The 23704-nt window shown below is 44.9% G+C and overlaps 1 protein-coding gene across 13 annotated transcripts in view; it reads left to right on the forward strand.

Annotated features, from left to right (window-relative positions):
• LOC310890199 (netrin receptor DCC-like) overlaps positions 1 to 23704 on the forward strand; it is a 418983-nt gene that overhangs the window by 284524 nt on the left and 110755 nt on the right. For all 13 annotated transcript variants that reach the window (XM_083818911.1, XM_083818905.1, XM_083818910.1 and 10 more), the window contains 3 exons: positions 11127 to 11275; positions 11751 to 11889; positions 17993 to 18042. In XM_083818911.1, coding sequence (XP_083675037.1) covers positions 11127 to 11275; positions 11751 to 11889; positions 17993 to 18042 — 338 coding nt within the window. The remainder of the gene's footprint in view (positions 1 to 11126; positions 11276 to 11750; positions 11890 to 17992; positions 18043 to 23704) is intronic.

The following is a 23704-nucleotide window of genomic DNA, read 5'->3' on the forward strand; positions in this document are numbered from 1 at the left end:
TGCTCACACGTCCCATCTTCTGTTGTGTCACAGCGTAAATGATGCTGAAACGTAGGCTTTGAATTTAAAACCAAATATTTTCCATTGGTTAACGTTCACCTGTAAGTATGTTTTATTAACTTTTGGAGTACTTGGAAGCTTTCAGTACAGCCTTTTCACATTCTCTTTCTGTATGTCTCATCTGTAAATATTTCCTGGACTCTGGTCTCCAGAAAGAAGATGAATTTATTCAGTTTATCCTACTATAGTTTTTCCCTCCTGGAAGGTCCAAGAAGGGCTACTGCAGAGAAAACAACATGACTTTAACCCTCCCACAGCAAAATTCATTGATCAGAGGAGTTGTTCGTAAAAGTGGTGTTGGTAGCCAGTTCTTAGCATCTGGGGACCAGAGCAGCTCCCATTCCAACAGAGACGGGTGCTGGACTCCTAAGGGCAGGCACTGGTCTGCTTTGGTGAACCAAAGGGGCGAAGGTGGGAGGCTCAGCCCCTGCCACAACACCTTCTCCTTCTGGGACGTGGTGGAAAAGCAAACGCTTGGCAGAAGCCTGGAAACTCTTTTGTATCACCACGTATTGCCGTGTACCAAAATTTAACTGAAAGGCGATGTTTGTTTGAAAAACAGCCGCGAACAGGCTGGCAGAGGGAACTTTCAGCTTGTGTTGTTCGGTGGCTTTGTGTCTACAGGTTTGTTTATCACGAGACAGAAGTTCTAGCCAAGTGCTCCCTGGCATCATTTCCCCAAACCCCAAGACTAGTGATGGTGGTGAAATACCACCTGAGATTCTTGGACTTGTTTTTTTCTCAATTCCCTTGCATTTTTGATACCGCTTCAATTCCTGCTCTGAGATTGCTCTGCTGTTTCTTGCATTTCTTTCCAATTATGCAGTTGCTGTGTGCAAACATAACCAGAGTTGTATTTCAGCCCTTTTTGGGTCAATAATGCTTGAAAGTCAGCTTAGGAACCTGAGTCTTTAGAAAGTAATAAGCAAATTTTAACCAACTAACCATCGGTATCATTTAGCTATTAGCAATTTGTCTCCGTTAAAACACGTACAAATGCACGTACCCACGTTCCTGTAAATGTTTGTGTTACGCATACGTATATTTACAGAAGGAAAATAAGATTTCAGTGGGGAAAACTTGCTCTTTGCAAAGCCCAGGTGAAAAGCAGGCACCGCTTCCCCCTGCTGTTACTGACTGATGCTGCCACAGCCTGGAGTTACCCGCTCCGTTTAATGCCGAGCATAGACGTTTGGAATATCCTTCCTATTTAATAACTTCAAGATTCCTCTAAAGTGTCAAGTTAGAGCGTGGAGGAAATATTGCTTTCCATTTTTCTGTTCGCTTTTTACCGGTGACCAAATTATCTTATCATTTTTGAAACAACTCTCTCTGGTCCTGGGAGGCAGTCAGCCTCGGTGTGGCTGTCTTTTAGAACACGCTGTAACTATTGTACAATAAATTACATGGCTGCCCCGAAATTGAATTTCCACATTATTTGAAAATATCCGAAGTATTATGCAATCTGGCATTGTTAAAGAAGAAAAAAGCTGATGAAAAAGGACATCTGAAATTCATGTCTGTCAGTGCCTGTTTCTAAAAGTGCATACATTTGCTCGGTAATCAGTTTAAAAGATCAACAGAACAAGTCCCAGCTTTTTGAAATAATCATCCACAATATATGTGCTGGATTTATATGAAGGTTTTTGTCCCCAGATTAAACCTTTTTTTTTCCTTTTTCCTTTTTTTTTTTTTTTTGTTGTAAACTGCAACCCCTTTTTCCTTGCCTTTATGGTATATAATTTCACTACAGTATTATCAGTCCGGATTTAAATCCCTGCCTGCTTAAGCCATGTCTAATCTTTTCTTACCACATGTGGAGACTTTGTGAGTTATTATTTTGCCTCCTCAAGATGCTGTTAAAGCAGCTTGGAAGTAGAGAATAAAGAAAGGCATCTATTCTTGCACTGGGGATTGAAATTGTCCATTGGAGGTTTGAAAGGGGTTCCCCGCTGCGGGACCAGCTCACGGCTTTTCACATCCCTTAGGAATTAAAACCCGCTTCCTAATAAATCTGCATCTCCGTGATGTGTGTGTTAGCTGCTGGAAGAGAAGATGAATAGGGAGGCATGTTGGAGTGGCCCAAAGAAACGCGGAGGCATCGCTGCAGCCTTATCATCTCGGTTCCAGGGAAATCAATTTAGCGTGCGCTGACATCTCAACTTCTACCCAGGCAGCTTTATGAAGGGCAATTAATAACTGCATCTTTCCGAGGTAGGGAGGTTTTCTTGTACTGCATCTTCCTGAGGTGGGGAGGTTTTCTTATACCTACTTGCAGAAGCCCACCTGTGTGTCCGCAACCTCCTGTGGGAGCAGATCTCTGATCCCCATGGTTGCCCCTGGAGGTGAGCCCCCAGCTCCCTGTCCTCCGCATAGAGTGGCCGCTTGGCCAAAGATTCAACCTTTTCCTCCCATTCTTCTTTCACGGAAACCCTCAGTCAGGAGGCCATTTATCTGAGCGGAGCAGCATTGAGTGCTCCTCGTCTCTCCCCCTCCATCTGGGGGAAGGTGTCTGGTCCCAAACCAGCCTGGTTTTGTGGCCAGAAACTGGGCTCGATGCATTTGTAGTCCTCTTGAGATCCTCCCGCCCATCTTGAAGCCAAAGGTAAGAGGGACTAAAATCATCAGTTGTCCTAGGGTTATTTGGGAGTGATAACTGCAGTCTCTGGGGAATGCTAGGTTTTAGGTTCACAATGGGAGATGGTATCTCAGCAGGTTCCTGTTTTCATTAGAAAGAGGTAAGCACAGTTACAGGAAAGAAATTGCCTGGCAGCTGGGTTGGAAACCAGTATTTCAGTGATGATAAATGAGGGGAAGGTGGATGTGAGCACATGAAATCCTCAGGGTGCTCGGGTGTCTCTCAACATGGGCTAGGGCGAGTTTCAGGGACTTCATCATTTTCTGTGTGGTCCAAGAGAAGGAGCAAAAAGCAGCAAAAAGGCGGGGCATTTCGGGGCATTTTCATCACTGAGAGACCATCGGTACCCAAATCAGCGTTTAGACTGGATAGCCCTGTTTTTACATGGACAACCAGTACTTTGTTTAAACTGATATTTAAACTCGTAGCTGACTTAGAGCAGGTGGACATCCACGTGTTGGGCTCAGACAGATGCGTGGACAGGCTTGAGTAGCTACAGAGCCGACCTGATCAGCGTAAGGTTATTATACAGCACACATGAATATTACTAAGGGGAGACGAACACTTAGGTTAGAGTTCGTAAGCTCTTAGAGTTCATAAATGTCTTTCCTAGTTATTTCACTCGGCATCTAGATTTCCAGAGAAGCTGACACTAATTACTTTTAATTCCCATCGGAGGCTGGTGCATCCAACCTCAGAAATCAGTCCCTTTGTCAGGAGAGATTGTCATTTTTTTTTTGTGATTATGGTGGGGAAGATGATTTTTTTTTTTTTTTTATCCCTGACTGGCTGCACCTAAGTTTTTTGTCGCGAAGACAAATAGCAGCAAGACCTGCCATCGATACTGCATTAAAGCAATTGCACCAGAAGCTACTCAAGTTGTTTTTCTTCTTCTCCCTCCAAGTTTTGCAGCGGAGACAATATCCCTTGAAGGTATTAGTTGCACAGGAGACGTTGAAAGGACATGAACAAAATTCCAATTGCAGTCTCTTGTAGCGTACGTTTGTCATCGAAATGTCAAAACTGCATAGCAAATTAAAAGATCATTAACATGAATGCAATGAAATTTGACGTGAAAAGCGAGGGAAGGCAGCGTTGTCTTTAAAGTGCACGCAGATGACAATTTTATCAGGCAGTAATCGGTTCCATGTATGTTGACCTGCACAAATTAAGTTTGCATGTGCTGGAGTAATTGAATTTTTCTGAAGTCTTGCATCAGACCCATCCGTTTTCGACGCCGATGCAGAGGTGGTGACACGTTGTCACCTCTCGGGGTCCCCAGATAGGGCCGGACCCTGCTGCTGTTGGGTGCTGAGTGTTTCAGAGGGTGCTAGCACCATATCAGCTGGTTTTGGGTATCGATTTGTCACGGTGCTGATAATATTGTCGCTGTAAATGACGCTCAGTCGTTTTGTGGTAGTCAAGAGCAGTTGGTTTGTTCAGACCTTTGTGTGCTGACGCACTAAAAATGAATAATTTTTGTAAGACCTGCAGCTAGTCCCATTTAATGAGGGAGCCCTTGGGCTCCATTGGGAGCCTCCTCTGCTCCAGCCCACGCTGGCTGTCACGGTGATGAACGGAGGACAAGAGGCTGCTGCTCCCCATCCATCAGCTCCCAACGACACTACATTTGTTATCGTAAAGGAAAAACTCGTCTCTGTCCGAGGCGGCGTCCTCACCCTGCCAAATTTCGTGTGTACACAACAGAGCCCCGAATAACGAATGGCCGGTAACGAATGGCCGCTTGAGTTTTGGACAGCATCACCGCCGCGAGACGCGGGAGATGTTTATTAGCATGTGAAAGGGTCAGGGCAGGCAAAAAAAAAATAAAAAAAAAAATAGGGAGCACCTCCGGTGGATTGCTTCGGCAGGGAATTTTTCTCGTCGTTGGATGAAAGGGGGAAGCAGCGCTGAAAAATGTGTTGTGCGGAGTCATTAATATCCCCCTCATTTGTGTGTATCCTTCCGTAATGGCTCCGTAAAATGCACCCTGGGGTAACTTTACGCCGCTCTTACATGGTTCTTTAATTTTATGAGTAATTTACGGGGAGGGTTGGGGAGGGGGGGAGAGGTTTTCGATTGCTTGAAATTTTAATGGAACGTGTCTCCCTTGCTGAATGTTGGGCAGGCATGAAGGGAAAGATGGTGGTGTCTGTTTTTCTGTCTCTTTGACTCATGTGTCTAGCTTCCCATCCACTTTGTTCTCCCAAGACTTTTAAATCTTTGTTGTTTTTTTTTCCCCTGGGAGTGAAGCCTGGCTTCTGGCTGCAACTGCTGAATTTGAAACCGCTTTGCAATTAGAGCTCATTTTTGTTGTTGTTTTTATTTGGTGCTCGTTTTTCCCCCTAGTAAGCATCAGAGACGGGGAGTGTATCTGAAATAGGTTTCTTTTTACTCGCAGGGGGTCAGACAGCTCCAGGTCTTTGCTCTAGGTACGTGCTTTGCTTTGCAGCAGGAGCAGCTCTGGTCTCACTCTAGCCTGGCCCTTAGGACACTTGGCTTGTCCCCAGCGCTGGTCCAGGTAACGCCTCTGACCCTCCTGCTGGCCTCATTTCTTCCTGAAAATACGCACTCGAATCCCACGGACGCGGCTGCGGGATGAATTTTGTCCTCTGCTCCCTGCCTTGTTTTTCTTTGTTTCAACCCGGCTATCATTTCAACTAAGATGGAAATTATAAATATTTATTTCGCGGGAAAGCTGAAGCCTTCTCCCACGGCAAGCATCGCTCCTGCCACAGCTCTTGTAGTCCTTTTCCATCCCCTGCCCCCTTCGGGGCCGTGTCTGTGCTTCCGGGATAGGTTTGGCTCTCGGGGTATGCATAAACTTGAAGCAGGGCTGCTTATTAGGGGCTCTTAGGACTGATAATTGAGATTGAAGACCATCTCACGGTATTTTATTCTTCAGAATCTGCTTAGCTTTAACGTCATGACTTTTGTTTTGTATCTTTTCTGTTTTCCCTTGAATTTCTCATTTCCCTTGGGGAACAAAATGCGGTACCTTAAGGCAGACTCTGTGACTCCGTCCGCACCTACCTGCTGAGCATGTGGGTCCTGTGCGTCATGGGGAGGCTGATTAAGAGTGGTTTTTTAACAAGAGGGGGATATAAGGAGGGATGAAATGAGAGAAAAGTGAAAATTGGGATTGTACTGCTTCCTAAAGACTTTGGGAAAAAGCATCAAAGAAATATTCTGACCGTTTCTTTCGTGAAGCTCAGATCGATTCTCACCTCCCTGAAATAATGCAGTCAATTTTTTTTTTCTTTTGGGGGGTGGGTTTTGGTTGCTTTTTTTCTGACCACCTCTGCCGCCTCCTTTGAAAAGCGTCGGTCTCATTAGAAAGTTGTATTGCTATATGAAATATCATAATTAAAACCGAATTTAAATGGCATTGCATCCTCTTTCTGAGACTTTTCTTTAAGTCTTGGTGTCTACTTAGAAATTACTTGTGAAAGAATAGTGGCAGGTAGTATCTACTGTTAAACCTTTTCTCTTTCTCTGCGGTTATGTCCTCATGGAGAAGCGTATGCCGTGCCGCCTGTGCTCTCCTCCTGCCCGTCTCCTCCCATCCGACCAAATCCACAAGTTGAAATTTGTTTCCCAAAGGAAGCTGCAGCGGTTTTGCCTTTTCTTCCAATCTCCCGGTTGCTCTAAAACTGTAGGAGTGAAGAAGTTTTAAGGCAGAGGCAATAACGGGTCTCTGTTGGGTGAAACCCAAAGCTTCAGGTGCTCCTCTTGGGAGGAGGTTTTACAATGGGATTAAAATGTCAATTTAAATATAGGATGAGTAGAGGAAGAGTAGGAAAAAGACTGGAGGTTCATGGTTCACAGGAAATCATGAAGCTGTCATCTTCATAGAAATAGCCAACAAAATACTTGCTGCATTTTGAAGTATTTTTTTGATTGTTTTCCTTTTTCATTGCCCTAATGAAACGATATATTTCATTCTGTCATCCTGTATGTAAAACTCATGAAAAGCTTACACTAAAGTCATGTGAAAGCCGTTGAGAAATATTTCAGAAAGACATTTTTCTGTTTTGGAAATATTACTGGGTGTTTCAGCACCATGGAAATATTTTGTTTCGTTTTTCTTGCGAAGCGAAAACTGTCGCCGCCTTTTCCCCATGTTTTGATTTCTCTGAAAACCGTGTTTACCAAAAATAATCCGTCTCAGTGAAAATACTCCAAAGGCTCTAAACGAGAAGAAGGATTCTCCATGGCCGGGGTCTCTCTACCTGGCACGCTCCCTGCCTTTTGTGGTTCGTGGAAGTTGGTGGTATGAAGAACCCACCAGTTGTCATCTAATCATTTCTTTTTATATGTAAGAAGCTTCGCTGCCTAGAAGAGTGTCGTAATTCTGCACCACATCTGCTGAGACACAAAGGCACGGCTATGCCGAGTGACGTACTTCTCTTTGACTGACTTGCGGAGAAGCAGCAGAAAGTTTTTATCTTTATTTCATCCGGACTTTTCTTCCTGCCTCAGAAATCTTGCAGTCTAAATAGGTAAGATAAAGAATGGGTAGGAGATATATTATTATGCCACTTTATGGGCAGGAAAATGAAGCATAAAAGCATTAAATTATTTATCCAAGCTCCCTCTGGAAGCCTGAGCCAGAGCCAGGATTGCAGTAACCTGTCTTTCTGGGCAGTTTCTCAAAATAAAAGGTTGAATTTCGGGCCCTGTTGAAGTCACTAGGAGTTGCTTTTTATTCCTGCGGATGCTGTCATTTCCCGTAAGTGCATAGCAGGGCATCCAGCTGAATGCTCCTCCGTTCAGAAGGGTTTTCCTTCCAGTTTTCAGACCTCAAACCAAACACGAGGCATGTTTGGACACCCAGGAACACATGGATTTTGTAAGAAAAGCTTGTTTTCTAAACGAATTTATCTCGCTGACTGCAGGCTGTTACTTGGTTGATGGCGTTATTTTAGCCTGTGTGTTTGCATCCTGTATTTGCTTTTGGGTTTCTTATTTCCAGTAGTGATCTCTTGATAAGTTTTAACTCACGGAGAGATTTTCTCCCCAGTAGAAGCTGTGGCAGTAGACCAGCTTCTTCCTCTGTACACGGGCTCGTGGCTTTCCTGCAGAAGCATCCAGCCTCTTAAAACAAGGTCTTCTCTTATTTATTTCCATGGGACTAAGTAAGGAAAAACATCTTCTAGCTTCCCTCTGGTTTAATTCTCTCTTCTCTCACAGTTTTAATGAATGACAGAGCATCCAGTGGCACTCGGACATCCCGTGCACATTGTTTAGAAAGAAAACATTGGTGATTCCTCCCTTACAACTGATCTGAGGGTGATTGTAATGGTCATGAAGCACTGAAATCTGAGAGGTTATATGGGGAAGAGTGGCAATAATGATGAGTTCCTAGGTCTGTCACCTAGCCCTTCTCACTGAACATGTCCTAAAGAGCAAATATGCTGTGAATGTCGTCCTGCTTTTCCTCTAACATGTTGTCATCTGCGAGAATCCAACAAAGCTACTGTGTGAGCCGTAAAAATAAAAAGCAAATTGCTGAACTGCAGTAAGGGAAAGCAAGCCAACACATTTTTACAGAAGGATCCTTCGTTGCAACGTGAGTTTTACTCCGGTAAGGAATGATACTTGTGAAATCCCAATGAAGAGAATAAAGGTTGGTTCGGGCTATGGCAGAAAAGGTCAAGATCTCCGGGACCAGAGAGAGAAAAATAAATAAATAAAACAGGTAGGACTGTGATCCCTTCAGCTCGTATTTGGGCATTCAACTTGAAGGCGGTGTTTAGGGCTCTGCTTTCTCATCCCAAGGCTGCCATGCGTAACTCTGCAGCAATTCTTAAGAGCTCAAGGCTGGAGCCCTCCAGTAACTCCGAAAGAAGTTCAACATCGTCTTCTAGACTTGAAGCCAATGGTCTTGGGGGTTACCACTTGATCCTGTACCTGCCAGAGGGCTCCTCGCAGCAGTTCAGCTGCTCTTCTCCCTGGTCTCCAGTGGGGCTTGGGTATGCACCCAAAAATTCAGGTCTAAGAGGGATATTAAGCATCTTTAGGCAGTTGCCAAGCAATTTTTGACGTAGCTGCCCACATTCCTATTTTAGGCACCGGTATCTTTCTTGGTTCTTAATAACTATTATCATCAAAATTTTAAGTGAACGACAGCAAAGAGGAAAACTGTGCAAGAGAAGCGAAGGCTCATGAGAGCAGAAATTTGTTTCAAGGAGCAGTTGACTGTAAAAGGGATACCAGCTCCTTCTGATCCTACAACAAATCAAGCTTGCGGGGTTACAAGAGGTCTTAAAGCCTACAAGTAGCCAAGACTTCCAGTGCCCCCCTCGAGCTCCAAAGCTCTCCTGCTCAGCTCCCCCAGCTCTGCTGACCCCAAAAGTGAGCCACGTTGACTGAGCTTTGCCATTGTAGGTACGCCTCTGAGTCTCATTTCTTCTGCCAGAGGATTCCAGCTCGCCCCACATGAGCGGGGTTTCAGCAGCCGGGATGGGACGCGGATGTGCAGCACTTGTGCTCTGTAGGATGGGAGGAGGGACGGAGTTATGGACCTTCTCTGGAGGCACTCGAGGTATTGCCAAGTGCACGTGAACTCTTTGCTTTTATACGGACTCCTGAATAGGAGAAATTCCCCCAAATAACCCCAAAATTGACTGTCGAGAGAGCAGCAGCAAAATCTTTGCAAGCAGTTGTTGTAGCTTGTGTTTATGAAAAAGTCCGAGCTACTGAACTCATCTTTTGTGGGAGCAGGAGGGCATTCTCAGAGAAACAGTGGGTTTTGGAATATATTGGAGTGTTACGTGGAGCTCATGGTAACAGAAAATGTGCTGTTCTTCTGCCAGTCCTGCTTGCTTGCTTCTTTTTTCTCAGAGAAAGGGCGCTGTTAGTTGTAAAAGACCAACTTCAGAAGAAATACGATTTAATGTCTCATTTTAATGGAAAGTAAAGCAGTTCTAGAGCCTCTCTGCTACTTAGAAAAATCAGAATTTAGGAAAAGATTGAAAACCTAATGCCAATTTTCTCCAGATTACTATTTGTCAGAAGGGATCAGGAAAGATTACAAAACGCTTTGCGTGCGCTGCAAATATCGAGACCGTAAGCACGTTACAACGCCTGTCGGAAACGTGAGATAGAATAAAAAGGGAAAGCCGGGGGAAGACAATAAAAAATACTTCAAATGTAAACATTTAAAGCTGAAATTGCGTGTGATCGAAGGCGTGCAGGTGCCGTGCCGGGCACACAATAGCCGGTGAGTTTGTTTTGCGCTGCGGCACGCGCTCTGTTGAAAGTAAAAAGATGCTATTTGGTGCTGAAGGTTTTCAGCAGTAACCTCCTGCTCGACCTTTGCGTTTTGGCCGCGATTATCGCTCGTTTTTTCTTCCAATTTTGCTGGAGTTCAAGATGAAGGCGCGGATAAACTCGAGGTATTCTCTCCTCAAAACGTCGCTCGCCGCTGGGATTTGGTCCAACGGAGACACGCCGTGACTGATGTTCAGGAGGACGACTGCCGGTGCTTGTAGGAGTTTATTAAGATTTTCAGCTCTTTTGTTTTAAGAACTAATTCAAGCTGAGTGTGATGTAGTTGATGTGCGATAATTTGCATGCAGAGTGAAATTGGAGCACTTTAAGAGACAGTCTGCATAACAAAAGGTGACCTGCTATTGTTCCTTTAACAATGGCAAGGGATTGTTTGGGGTTGGCGTTTGAGGACTTCTGCGTTTGTTCGCCCACCACAATCTGGTTTTAAAGCAACCTCCGTTTTGCATTTCAAGTGATCTCTATTTAGAGCTAAAACTATTGCAAACTTCTATAGTTTCAGAACTAATCAAACCGGATTAAATAAATTAAATAACAGTTTCAAGGACCAGGTATTTTAGTTCTTTTATTGTCGTTATTTGGTTTATAAGTTGAGTTCGTTACGGTCCCATAATTTCTGTAAGCGTCGGGCACTGTGCAAACATGGATATTATTTAAGGGCAGAGCTGGGACTACACATTAATACTGGAGGTTATGCTTCTTTTGGGCTAATTAGGGTTTGCAGATGATGGAGTAATGCTGGCTGGGGGAGGTCTCTGGTCCGGGCCCTGCTCCAAGCAGTTTTCTGGGGTTATATAGGACAAGCTATATGGTTTCTTCTGCTCAAATCCATCACATCACTCCGTGCTTCCAGGTTTTTGCGACTCGGCAGGATTAACCTCATGCCACTGCTGATCGGGGGGTACCGATGTGTTCGTGTCCAGCCAGGCCAGACCCATGGGCTCCTGTCCATGGGGCTGCTCTGGGTGTCTTCCCTCACCTGCGTGAACGTTGTCACCTTGTTCTGGTGTTACTTTTTGTGGGTTTAGCCTCCCTTTCATCTCTTACTGTGTAAGTTTTGAGGGTCATGTCGCGTGTAGGGGCTGAGTGCTGCCCGGGAGCGGAGATCTCACTCGGTCCTTTCCTTCCCGTGCAGTGCAAGTGCCAGGGCCGGTGGAAAACCTGCGGGCTGTGTCCACTTCACCTACCTCCATCCTTGTGTCCTGGGACCCCCCTGCCTACGCCAACGGTCCCGTGCAAGGCTACAGGCTCTTCTGTACGGAGACGGCGACGGGAAGGGAGCAGGTGAGTGGGAAGGGGGGAATCCAGCCTGGGCTGCAGAAGCTGTTTCGTGCTGGTGAAAGCCCTCTTCTATTTACTCTGAAATTTCAGCATAATGCCAAATGCCGTTTAAAGACCCGTTAGAATTCCCCCTTCACATTGTGCTAAGCCATCAAGATGTTGGTAGCAGGTTGCACGTGTGATCGTTGTAGAATACATGGGTTTAGTTGCTTCTTGTAACTTCTTCCAGGTTTATTGTAGGAGGGTAAAATAATGCAAATCCAGACTAGAAATGGCACATCCTCTCACCAGACTGACAGCTTGTAGTAAATGTTCCCGTTGCGGATGCATGTCTGTAACAACCTATTCTGCTAGAATTTGCCCTTTATTCCATCTTAAATAAGGATTTAGCTGCTCAAAGAGCAGCATATTGGTCCCCAAACTGCTCACCCCTGTTCGCGTTACTCCTGGTGACCGCTTGCTGTCTGTGTGTGCTCAGAACGTGGAGGTGGAGGGGCTCTCCTACCGGCTCGAGGGGCTGAAGAAGTTCACCGAGTACACCCTGCGCTTCCTGGCCTACAACCGCTACGGCCCCGGCGTCTCCACCGAAGACGTCACCGTCACCACGCTTTCGGATGGTAAGTGGGGACGGAAAGACCCAAAGGGTGGCTGGGTTGGGGTCGTGATGCTTTTTCTCTACCCACCACATTGCGGAAGAAACGGTAAAGAAGCGATTTGGTTATTCAGCGTGCAGGACAGAAACCAGAGATTCATAACCCGCCTGCAGTGCTCTGAGCTAATGCTCATCTCCAGGGATAATTGGTTCACTTCATTATACCTATATCTAATAAGGAGGATGCTGCACAGCTCTATTTTCTCTCTAACTCGAGCACGGGTGTGGATACCCTGTAGCTATTTCATTACAATGGCATTGGAGGACGCAACTGCCTGCCTTTTCCTTGCACGTTATCTGGTGGGGCAGCAGATGTGGCCGTGTTTCACCCTCTGCTCGGTCACAGCGACTGCCCCATCATCCTCCCCAGGCTCCTGGGACACACAGACTTGGGGACGTACACCGAGTTGGGTTTTTTTGGAAGCACTTAGTTGTGTTGGCCAACACAGAGTTTACACCTGCCTGACTCCTGTTGAAGACACTGAGTCTGATTCCTCTACCTGGCCAGAGCAGGAATTAATATATTGGAGTTACTTCGGCCACGAAGGTGTAAAAACCTAAAAAGGACCAAAAAAAATTTTCAGTGGGGTGGGTGCGTGCAAAGCCCAGGCAGGATCTCCATCAGGCTGACTTTTCCAAATAGATTTTTTGGTGCCAGGCAGTTCTCACTGGTTTTAGGAGGAAACACAGCCCTTACGGTTAAAAGAGAATAGTTGATACTTGCTTGGGGAAGGAGGATTAAATGAAGGGGAGAAGAGAGCCAGTAAAGCAGAAGGGAGAGCAGAGGCGGGAGGGTGCCAGTGCTGCAGGAACAGTTCCCGACTGAGCCCCACAGCCGGAGGGATTTTTCTCCATGCCAACATTTCATTTAAAGATGATCCAAGAGGTGTCAACTGAGCTTTTGTAGTGAAATTTATAAACTGTTTTTGTTCCGATAACAATTCTGACAACTTATTTTTCACCCGTGCTGCTAAAGGAAGGTAGGGGAGTTCCGGTTGGCTTGTCCTAGGGTTGGATCACTAACTCAAGGTCATCTTTATGGAAAAATGGTTAGTTTTCAGCGTGATTTTTAAAATCCGGTAGGAGGTGAAGAGTAGGTTGCTGGGGTGCCCCAGGCAGAGGCCCGTCAGTCCCACCACACATTCACTGCGGTTCCTTTCTGCACTGGAGATTGATGCTAGGATAAAAAAAAATGAATGAAGAAAAGAGAGTGTCTGAGTTTTGTCCCTTTATATCTACCACTTTTTATCTAATTTTATTATGAATGCGGTATCTCTCCCTGGTTATCCTACCCAAACCAGCTGAAAAATTTTGTCTGAGGTTAGGAATGGCGGTTTTCTGTCTGTCTGGTGAACTCGGTTGCTTCTGAACGCTTCTCTGCAGCTGAGCAGCTGAAAAAATCGATGCGAGTTTCTGGGCAGCAGGAGCAGAAGCTGTATAAACCCTGGAGAAAAACAGCAGATGAGGGGGATATCGTGCTCTGGAGAAGCATCCGCATCTTGCATCTGTTTGACGTGGCTGCAACACGGTCCCCAGGCCATGCGTGGGTTGGTGACATCCCCTGGGAGCCCCCCTCGAGGACCAGTGTGGAGGGGACAAGGTGTAGGGGAAACCCTGAGCAGGTGCTATTTTAATCTGCCTTACTCCAGGCTCTGTCTTCAGAGGGATCTATCCACGAGCCCCCAGCTCGTTTGGCCCCGTTATTTTATATTTGACACCTCTGCACTATTTTTTTCAAGTGCTGCTTCTGTCTACCCGGTTAATTCAGTTTCCCCTGCTAATACGGGCTGGATCTTGGCAGAATAAATTACTTCACACTTATAATTATAAAAACAAAAGGAAAACAAGTGAAAAATGAATATTTTGCATAATGTATGCAGATTTAATTCACGCCGTGAAGTGTAGAAGTGCGGCCCTGTACTCCACTTTGGTTTTAAATGTCATCATAAGTGAGAAAGGGAAAAGATTGTTATTCATGAGTCTGGAAATTATCCTCCGCAAGTGTTTCAAACGCTTCACCTGTCTGCGAACAAAAATCACTGCTAAAGAGGAGGCTCTTCCTGGGCTCTTTCTCTACCAATAACTCATCCTCGATATCTAGATGACATTTGAAACCTGGAGTATCCCAGGGTAATTGCAATTAAGCAAGAATCTGTTAATTCTAGTTTTGTTTTAAAGCCTTTCCCACAAACCAAACCCCCCCTCTAAGGAGTAAATCTGCAGAACGGGGAAATGAAGTGTTTGGAGCAGGTATAAAAGAAGAGAAAATGCCTCCAGGATTTCTTTTCATCCTTCTTATTGTGGCAGTCTCAGCATCTCATTGTACGGAAGGAGAGGAGGGAATGGAGAGCACAAGTCCAAACCTTCCTGCAATCCCTTCTTTTATGGTTCAAAAAAAAAAAAAAAGACCTTTCCCAGGGTTAAGGCCCCTTCTGCCAGAGGAGGACCAATAAAACAGCAAGAAAAAACTCGTGCACAGCTGTCAACCTACAGAGAGGAGAGGCAAAGCCATTAATCCATCGTGGTTTATTGGTGAGCGATAAAGGGAGGAGAAAGCCTGCAGTTCCCCCTATCCACATCAGTTTCTTGGACAGGATTCGGTTCTGCTCCCCAGTCCCTGGCAGAGAAGTCTTTGGGGTTGGTCTGCTTCCTTTCATCTTGGAAAAGGAACAGAATCGTTTTTAAGCCTGCCTTCCTCTTGGGAATGCGAGTGTGCTTGCACAGGTTATTTTTTCGATCCCAGTCCTTTGCAGTACAGTGTATGATACGGTCTGTAGCTTCACCCAAAAAAAAAAAAAAAGAAGGCTGTACTGTTAGATCCTGCAGGTCTGTACGCAGACATTTACTCTGAAGCTCTGGGATGTAATCTATAATCTGAGAAAAAAACCCCGATCAAAGGAACTGAGCGTGGCAACCCCGCTGCAGGAGCTACGGACCCCGGACAGGATTTGCCAGATCAAGGAGCAGACTGGATCTTCAGTGCTGAGTTTTCTGTTTAAAATACAGCTCCGGTAATGTTTGGCCGAGCCGCGTGCCATCTCAGAAACGCTCTGAGCTATCGTGCTCGTGAATTTATCAAAACGCATTTAATCCCGGCAATTGGCAGCCGGTCTTATTTCATGCTTCCCAACTACTTGGTTTAAACATAATTTATAGCCCAGGCTTCCTGGAGAGGTTCTGGATGGATGCCCCAAGCCCATCGTGTTCAGGAGGCTTTTGGACAACGCCTTCCTCGATGCTTTTGGCTGGCCCTAAAGTGGTCAGCCCAGGGACTCGACGATCTTTGAAGGTCTCTTCCAACTGAGCCATTTTTATTATTATTATTATTTCACCAGTTAGAAGTACCAAAACTCATTGCCTTGCCGTATGAACGTTCGTCCCATCTGTAAGTCATCAGCAGTGAGGCTCGTCTCACCCAGCTTTAGACACCAAGCAAGCAGCAAGGCTCCGTCGGTGTATTTGAGGCTCCTTCCACCCCCGAGTCGCCCCGTGCCAAGGCGAAGGGGCTGAATTTATCCCCGGATGCCTCCATCTCTGCTCGTCGCGTATCGCACAGCGAACACGAGATGAAATGAGTTCTGCTCTAATTTCTAACGGCATCATTAAGCTGGGAATAATAAACAAAACTTTTACCAGGTGCATCCGATTGCTTTATTTGATCAAGATGGGAAAGCGGAGGAAATAATTGTAATCTCTCAGGCGCGTGGTTTGCCAGGGGAATTGGCTGATTGTTGTGCAAGCCCAGACATTAAATCGGGGTCTCCGATTTGGTAATGCAGAAAACTCCTCGACTGAGCGGAGAACAAGGAATGAAGACGCCCAGCATTGCTGTGGAAGGGCTTGAGTTCGATTCTGGGTCAGGTCTGGATTTATTTCTCTTATTGATCGAAGATCTGGCAGGAAAGATAAAGCGCGCGTCAATTATCTACGCGTGCAACAGAATTGGGAAATATGACAAGTGTTTGCCAAAGAGAAATAATCAGAAAAATGAAGACAAACAAATAACAAGAAAGGAAAAATGAAGATAAGTTTGTCTGGTAGGAGAATAACGCGTAGCAGCCATAAAACACAAAAGTCAGTAACGAAGAGGAAAGGCGGCTCGGATGCCCTTTGGTGCTGCCATCGCAGCTGCTCACTTTGCTGTACCATTGCCCCCAGACAATGAGTTTTCAGGCTATTGTAATTCAAACGCATCATTTTTTGTATTTTTTTATGCTCCACGGAGCCTTCATAAATACAATGGTACCAGAGTGGGACTTTGTTGGCAGCAGGACCTTCCTGGTTAGCTTCTCCTCTTCTGTATTGAAGATATTATTTTATTAGCCTCGGCAAATGACTTAGCACTGGCTGTCTCAAATCCTTGCTGCAGGATTAATCCCGTGCACTGAGGATGCTTTGAGGTGCTGCGCTTTGGGGATTTGGTTATCGAAAGTAGCCGTGACCAGACAGAAACAGCACCAGGGCTGACTGCCGGCGCTGGTTTGAACCATCTGGGAAAGGATCTTTTATAGGGCCGGCTGCCATCCTCCCTGTACAGGGGGTGGTTCTTATTCTAGCGCCTGTTACGTTACCTAGAGGATCATAGCTGGCAAGGTCAGAGGGGATTTTACACCATGGGTGTAAAGGGCTGGGCTGGAGCTGGTCCGTATAGGTGCACAGAGAAAGTGTAGACGATGGTCCCTGTTGTGTCCTCCTCTGTATAATACATTGGCTTTCACCCATTCATTCTCTCCTCAGTCCCATACGTTTTGGCCAGATTGCGTTACAAAAACAGTCACGTCTACATTTTGCTTGGTGATAAAGGTGCCACTCTCCTCCTTTTTTCACTCAACTCTGAAGAAGGTGAAAAGTATGTCCCATTTCTACGTGAATTCCAGTTCACGGGTCTTTACCTATTTAATTATTCCCTACAACCAGAAGTCTTTCTCCCATTCAGGTAGCTATAGACAATAAACCAAACACTTCTTAACTCCGTTTAAATAAACAAAATTAATTCGCTCGATCTCGAAGATGCTTCAGGTCCGACATCATTGGTGTAGATCTTTGCTGAACCAATTTAAACGTGGGCAGCTGAAACAATAATTTTGCCCGAGTGCTCTTGTTAACGTCACATAAAAATGGTTTAAACAGCACAGCTTACAGCACAGCTTTGGCGTGATGTATTCATAACTGTACACTGAAAAATCATTTTCTCTCATTTCCCCTAATGCATCAGGCTGCCAACTCTTCTTAAATTGGGTATTTACCATGATCCTCTTTCAGTTCCTTTTTCCAAATTCAGGGCCAACTTAGGCAGGCATTATTTCTCTAGAAGGAAAATAAAGCTTTAGGTGCGTGTCAGGGAGCTGATGCATCACAACTAAGAACATATTTGTAAAGCTGTTGGCTCCTCAGCAGTTGAATTAATATTGGCCATCTGCTGGAGGAACGAATATACGTTTGAACCGGTTTAGTACAAGCAGATTGGAAGGAGATATATACAGAGTGGAAAACAGGAAGAAATTCGTCAGGAAATACTTGGTTACGGGTGACCCGAATGGCTGTTTTGTCACATTTGAGCCTTAATGTAAAACACTGCTTTTTAAGTAATATCTGGAGGCAAAATGCCCTTTTTCCCCTCCTAGCATCCTTGTAAAAGCAAGGTAGCGGTGAGAGGAGCGCCCGGTCTGCGTGCGTGTGATACGTCCTCAAAATGCACTTACCTTGATGGATAAATACCAGAAAAAATTGTGCCCTGTCCCTATCCATTTTGGACCGAGATGGTAACAAAGAAATGAATTCAAGTAGTCGGTGTCACTGCAGGGAACCTGCTGACTGGCTGTTTAAAGGGTTTGCTAATAGGTCTATCACAAACGAGAAGGAATGAGCAGATGCAGTTGGTTTTTTCTCTCCCTAGGGGACCTCTGAAGTGCCACCTGGATTGTCTGCACGCTTGTGAGCAGATTATAAACCACATGTAAAAACCTCACTCCTTTCTGCCCGACGGGAGAAATATTGGGTGTAGCTTGTTGGGACTCGGACCTTAATGGCACCATGTCCCACTTCTCTCTGTTTCTCTTCCCTTGCAGTGCCCAGCGCGATGCCCCAGAACGTCTCCTTGGAAGTGGTCAACTCCAGGGTAAGTCTGCCCGTGCTCAGCATCTCGTGGCCGGGGATCCTGTGTGCAGGTATCCCTGCTTTCGGTAGCCTCTGCATCTCCACCATCTGCCCCTCATCCCTCCTCTGCAGCTGAATTTGATTTTGGGAGGCGTTACACTTCTCCTTTCCACAGGCCCAAATACCCAAAAACGTCTTAATTAGGAAAAAAATCCCTCCGACAGCATCAGTCCAGCAGAGGTGGGTGGGAATTGATGAATGAGATCAGCCTGGTGTGCTGTCGATGCCAAGAATCAAGGAGGGATTTACTCCTCCGTGGCTTTTCGGGTCTTATTCTGGTGCGTCTCTATTGCGGCTATGTTACCGAGTGCCATTACAGAATGTGGTTCTCCGGGTGTAAGTGTGTCTACCGAAAGGTTTTCTGTTCCCCTTGGGGAATCCCTCCTTGGGATTGCCGTTGCAACTTTTCCTGTGTCACTGTAAAATGCAAAAAAGTGATGGTGGCCATACCTGAAAGGATCAAAATAATGTTTTTGAGATCTTAAGGAGTTCTGCGAGGATTTGTTTTTGTTTTCTTGCATGTTTACCCCTTTGCATTGACTCACACAAAAGTGTCTCGGGTGAAATCTCATTAGAAGAAAAACTCAGTGCTTTTTTTCTTTTAAAGACATTTCTGTACCATATTTCAGCATTGGCATGGGGAGACAGAAACAAAGGCAAGAAAAAACTTGTGTATTACTAACTGAAAATCAGTGAATCGCAGCAAAACCGTGAACAAAACCATGTATTCTGATTTCTTGGAGGTTCATATGAGAAAAAGATAAAAGGCGATGAGGTGCTGTGGTATTTTCCTATGCAAAATGGAACTGTGTGTGAATAATAATGTGAATAATTTTATAAAAAGAGTTTTGTCTGACGTATAAATAGAATTCAAAAAGTGAATTTTGACCCTGCTGCAAAGCCACGACACCTCCGAGCATCCCTGCCGTGCAGGTCCAACATGAATTCTCCTGTCCTGTAACAAGTTTACCAATGCTGTAGGTTTCCCCTATTTGGGGACACCAACGGGCTCATTCTCAGCCCAGCTCCTTCCTTCTCCACGTCCGAATTCAACCCTGTGAGACTTTATGGCATTTAAGGGAAGTGGGGAGAAGCATCAAAAATGTATTTATGGGCTACTCAGGTGGACAGACCACATATTCCCATGCACATGGGAAATGGAAAGCCTCATTTCCTTTCAAGTTCTCATTAAAATAAGCCCTGAAGCACCCCAAAAATGTTTTAAAGAGAAGCAGTGATTTTTCAGAGAGGCTTCAGCAACAGGAGTGCCACTTAAACTTAGGTGAGAACAGCAGAAGCTGTTCCCTGATTGCAGATTAACGTCTGTAATAAACATAACAGTGGCATGATTAAATAGAAAAATCTCTGGGAATAACGAGAAGCGGAGCTGGTCCTGAGGGAAAGGAGGGGTGGGGAAGAAATATCTTACTGATAGGGGAAGAAATATCTTACTGATAGGGTTATACGTACCACGTGCAGGTGGGTCTGTTGTCGTCTTGCTTATTCCAACGAGCACATCTCAATTTTCTTCTGAAGCGTTCATTTGTTTCATTTCAACGCCGTAATTCCCTTCGTAGAAAAATCCGTACCGTTTCCATGTCGCTGATGGAGTGGGCTAATATTCTTTCGTAATATAATATTGTACATAATAGGTGTTAATTGCGCTTCCTGCTTGATGAGTGCTACTTCTGAATGCGTTCGGAGAGATGGGTGAGATTGCTCCTTTTTATTTACTCCTCACATTCACCGGCACTGCATAAGCTCTTGTTTTGGAGCTCATCTCAATGGTTTTCGCTGGCTCATTAGGACGTTGGAAAGCTCAAACTTCAGAACGTGAAAGAAAAGTGCAAATTCCCATCCGTCGAGTCTTATCAGGATGTCCCCTCGGACGTGATCCTCACCACTTCCATTTGCACAGCTGCCCAGAAGCAGGAGCCCAAAGCTGACTAAATAGGATAAACTGCAATTTAAGGAACATTTATAGGATCTCCGATCTGTCGGGACTACTGAGTACCTGTCAGGCTGATCTTTCTCTTCCCTGTTTGTTTTCATAACATCAAACCTATATTCTGGATCTTTATTTATTTATTTTAAAGTTCCCTCTGCTGCGGTTACTTTTAAATTCGTCTTACATGCAGTGCCCAAAGGGCGTTGTCGTCTTGGCGCATCTTGTTCCAAACCTTTGTGTTTACTCTTTCCTTCCTTACTCTCAAGTTAAAATGTCACCGAGCAGTTGGTCGTGGATAGTGACCTTTTGGGATGATCGCTTCCATTTAAAGCACTTAGAACAAAAATAGAAAATAAGGCACGCGTTACGACGCTGCATGGGATGGGGCATGGATGCTCCTACCCTAGGATGTATTAATGGGTTATTTGCATTTATAAGTTGCGTTATTTTGTACAGGTGGGGTAAAAGAGTCTGCCGTGAGCCTCTGCTCCAAAATTCGTCCTCTGCCCAGGAGGACATCTGTGGCTTTCCAAAGCACCCCTTATTAATGGAGAGTATCGTTTTCAAAAGCTCGCAGGCTGGCACCTGCGTAAAAAGGTGTTTTAGGGGTGTATCGTGGATCTTTACTGGAAAGAAAAAGCGATGTGGAATTGTTCTGCGCTCTCCCAGACCGCGTCCTGCAGGTAGTGAAGATGTAGGGAAGTGCCAACACCCACGTACGGCAGCAAATCTCGGTAAGATGGGACTAGAGTTTAAATATCAACATTTAGGCAACTAGGAACAGCAAACATAGCAGAAATGAGCTAAACTCACTAAATCTCAAGGAATAAGAAGGTTTTTTTCAAGCAGAACCATCTTCAAAGACCGTGCCCCGAAATGTTATTGCCTTTTTTTTTTTTATGTGACTCCTAACGAGGCAAAGAACTGTACGCAGTTTCTCACCTTTGTAAAAGGTTGTAGTAACCCAGACTATTGCACTTCTGCAGTCTTTGTCTTGCCCGTGTTCTTGTTTTTCTTCTCTTGGCAGCACTTGCTGAGAATTAATTCAATTAAACGCTTAAAAAGCACGGGCTGATGGAATCAAAACAAATAACCAGCCGTCATGGTTTGCTAACTGGGTTTGAGCCGCGCACAGAAGAGACCCAAGACTTGCTTTGGCAGTTTGCAGAATTGTTTAAATTTTTATCTCTGGTTTAATAAGATTTCTGTCTTGCTGCTATTTTTCTTTGGTGCTGGCAGATCTATTAATTTAATAACGTAACGGAGACGGCCAGGCAAATGGAAGATGCTTGATGTGAATTACTAGTATCGTGATTATTGCTTAATATTGATGGTGCCCTGGGACTGGAGACCTCAGTCAGATCAGAACTGATAACGGTGAGGACCGGGACAGAAATACAGTTCTCTGCCTAAAAGAGATTTCACTGTAAATCGCAACGCAGACGTGGCTGAGACAATTAAGAGGACAGTTTGATCTGAGAAACTGGCAAAAGGCATGGGGGCTCATAATCCCCGCTGGCTGGTTATTAGAAATAACCACTGCCGGCCTCTTGGTAGTAAGCGACCAAGGGTTATTTCAGGAAGAATTTGTCTTTCAAAGCTTTCTACATAATTCTGGATTTTCTTTTCCTATGAATTAATTATGTGCAGTGTCCAGTTTAGCAAAAGAGAGAGCAGCGATGGGAGGGATATGCACATAGGTGTGCATATACGTCTGTTGCCATTAAATTCTGTGCGTGAACCTAATTCAACATGAAAGCTGAAAATGCCCTTTTTTGCCCTCTCTTTTTACTAACATGTGTCTTGTTTCTAACAAGAGACTCATTTCTAGTTTATTTCATCTGAAAACGGCCTTCTTTGCTAAGGAAAAGGATGCGTCCAATGCTTACTAGAGTTTTGTCAAAGAAATACCTGCACCTACAGCTTCTCCTTCTAGAAGAAGCGTTGAGCACATTGTTCAAAAACAATGGGACAATTACCAAACCTTCGTCAGCAGAGGTCAGAAAGGGGACCGTTTTCACAGCAGGCGTCTGGAAAACAAAAAAGTACAAGACTTGCAGTTCCAAGCTAAGCTAATTGCCAAACTTTCTGTCTTCTAAAAGAAAACCTTTCTGTAAAAAACTTGTTAAAAGAGAACAAGTGTGATCCCAAAGCACTGCTTGAAGTCGGTATTTTGCGCCGTGTTTCATTTCGTTGACAAAGCGGACCCGTGGAGCACTGGTGGAGGAGGAGTGCAGGTGAGGACATCACCTGCTTACGCACACAAAAGGTGCCCAGAAAGTCACCTTTAAAACACTATTTTATATAAAACTTCTGTCAGTTATCCCGTAGAAGAGGCTCTGTATGGAAATCCGGACTGAAGATTAGGAGGACGCTAACAAATCTCTTTTTTCTATCATTTCATGGCTGTGCGTCTTTGTCTCTATAAATAAAAAGTTCATTGTCATTATGCCCTGTAATGTTTGCTAACCACCATCTATAGCATTTATGAGATTTTTGGAAGTGCTGTAAATAAACTGCGGGAAGAAGATTCTTCATTGTCTTCATCACCGGCTCACGGTAGGAAAATAGAGGCTTTTGTTTCAAATTTAACAAAGGAGAACTTGGCTTAAGTGAGTGATAGCCATGGGTTGTACCCTTGAATACCACATTTGCAGCTCTTTCCTATTATCCTTAGCTCGTTACAGTGAATAATTGTATTGTTTAACATTCACCGAGCAAAACTCTTCCTTTCTTTTTGCCTCATGTGGTCAATTATTCCTAGCAAAATCTTTGTAATGCGCAACATCTTGAACTCTCTGCAGCTATGCCAAGCATATCTTGCTGTCAAAAGGGGTAGGCTGGCGGGTAGCAGGACCTCTACCCCGAACAAATCATTTAATTTCACACTGCCTAAGCACCGCGCAAGTGTGGCTTCCGGAGGTGCTGCATATTCATGGCAACTTGGACCCGCTCAGGGCTTCGGGGTGTTATCGAAGTTGGACAAAAATGGGGAACGTTGCCTGATTTTAGAGTAAGGTTAGCTGTGGGTTTGTGGAGGGCTGCTCCAGGGGCTGTGGCGCTTGAGCCCGATGGCTGGGCTGGCTTCGTGGCTGAGCCTGATGTTGTAATGAGCCCAGACAAGGGCACGATGCGGTCAGCATCCCATCAGCTAGCCCCATTCTTAATTGTGTTCAAACACGTTAACGTTTTGCAATGGAGAACAGCGCCTAAGGTGCTGAGTGCCACTAAATGTCCTAATAGATGGGTCCTTCTGAGCTAGCTGTACTTTTTCTATCACGTTGATTTTTTTTATGCTGTTTTTCCATCCTTTTTCTAAGTTATTTTATGCAAAGGACTTAAGCAATTGAAGTTGGGCATCTGCCTGCTCTATAGGTGCTCGCGTATGGGATGCTTTACGTTAACCTGGGACCTAAGGAAAAAAAAACTCACATCGGAAGTTTTCCATCGCCTACACAGAGGTCTGCCGCTCAGCTGGAATCTTAAATGATGTTTAAGGGTCTCCAAATTAACGTCATCACCAAACTGTCAGCTCTTTAGCAATCTGTGAAACGCTTTCATCATTTTTACGGTAGGATGTTACAAGTTCCTCTCCTCCTCGCTCCAATTTTGATCCCCAAATTGCTTTCTGCTGCTGCTGCGGAGGATGCAGACTGGAAGACACTTGCCTTGGGAT

Source organism: Anser anser (assembly GCF_964211835.1).
Source record: "Anser anser genome assembly, chromosome: Z".
NCBI lineage: Eukaryota > Metazoa > Chordata > Aves > Anseriformes > Anatidae > Anser > Anser anser.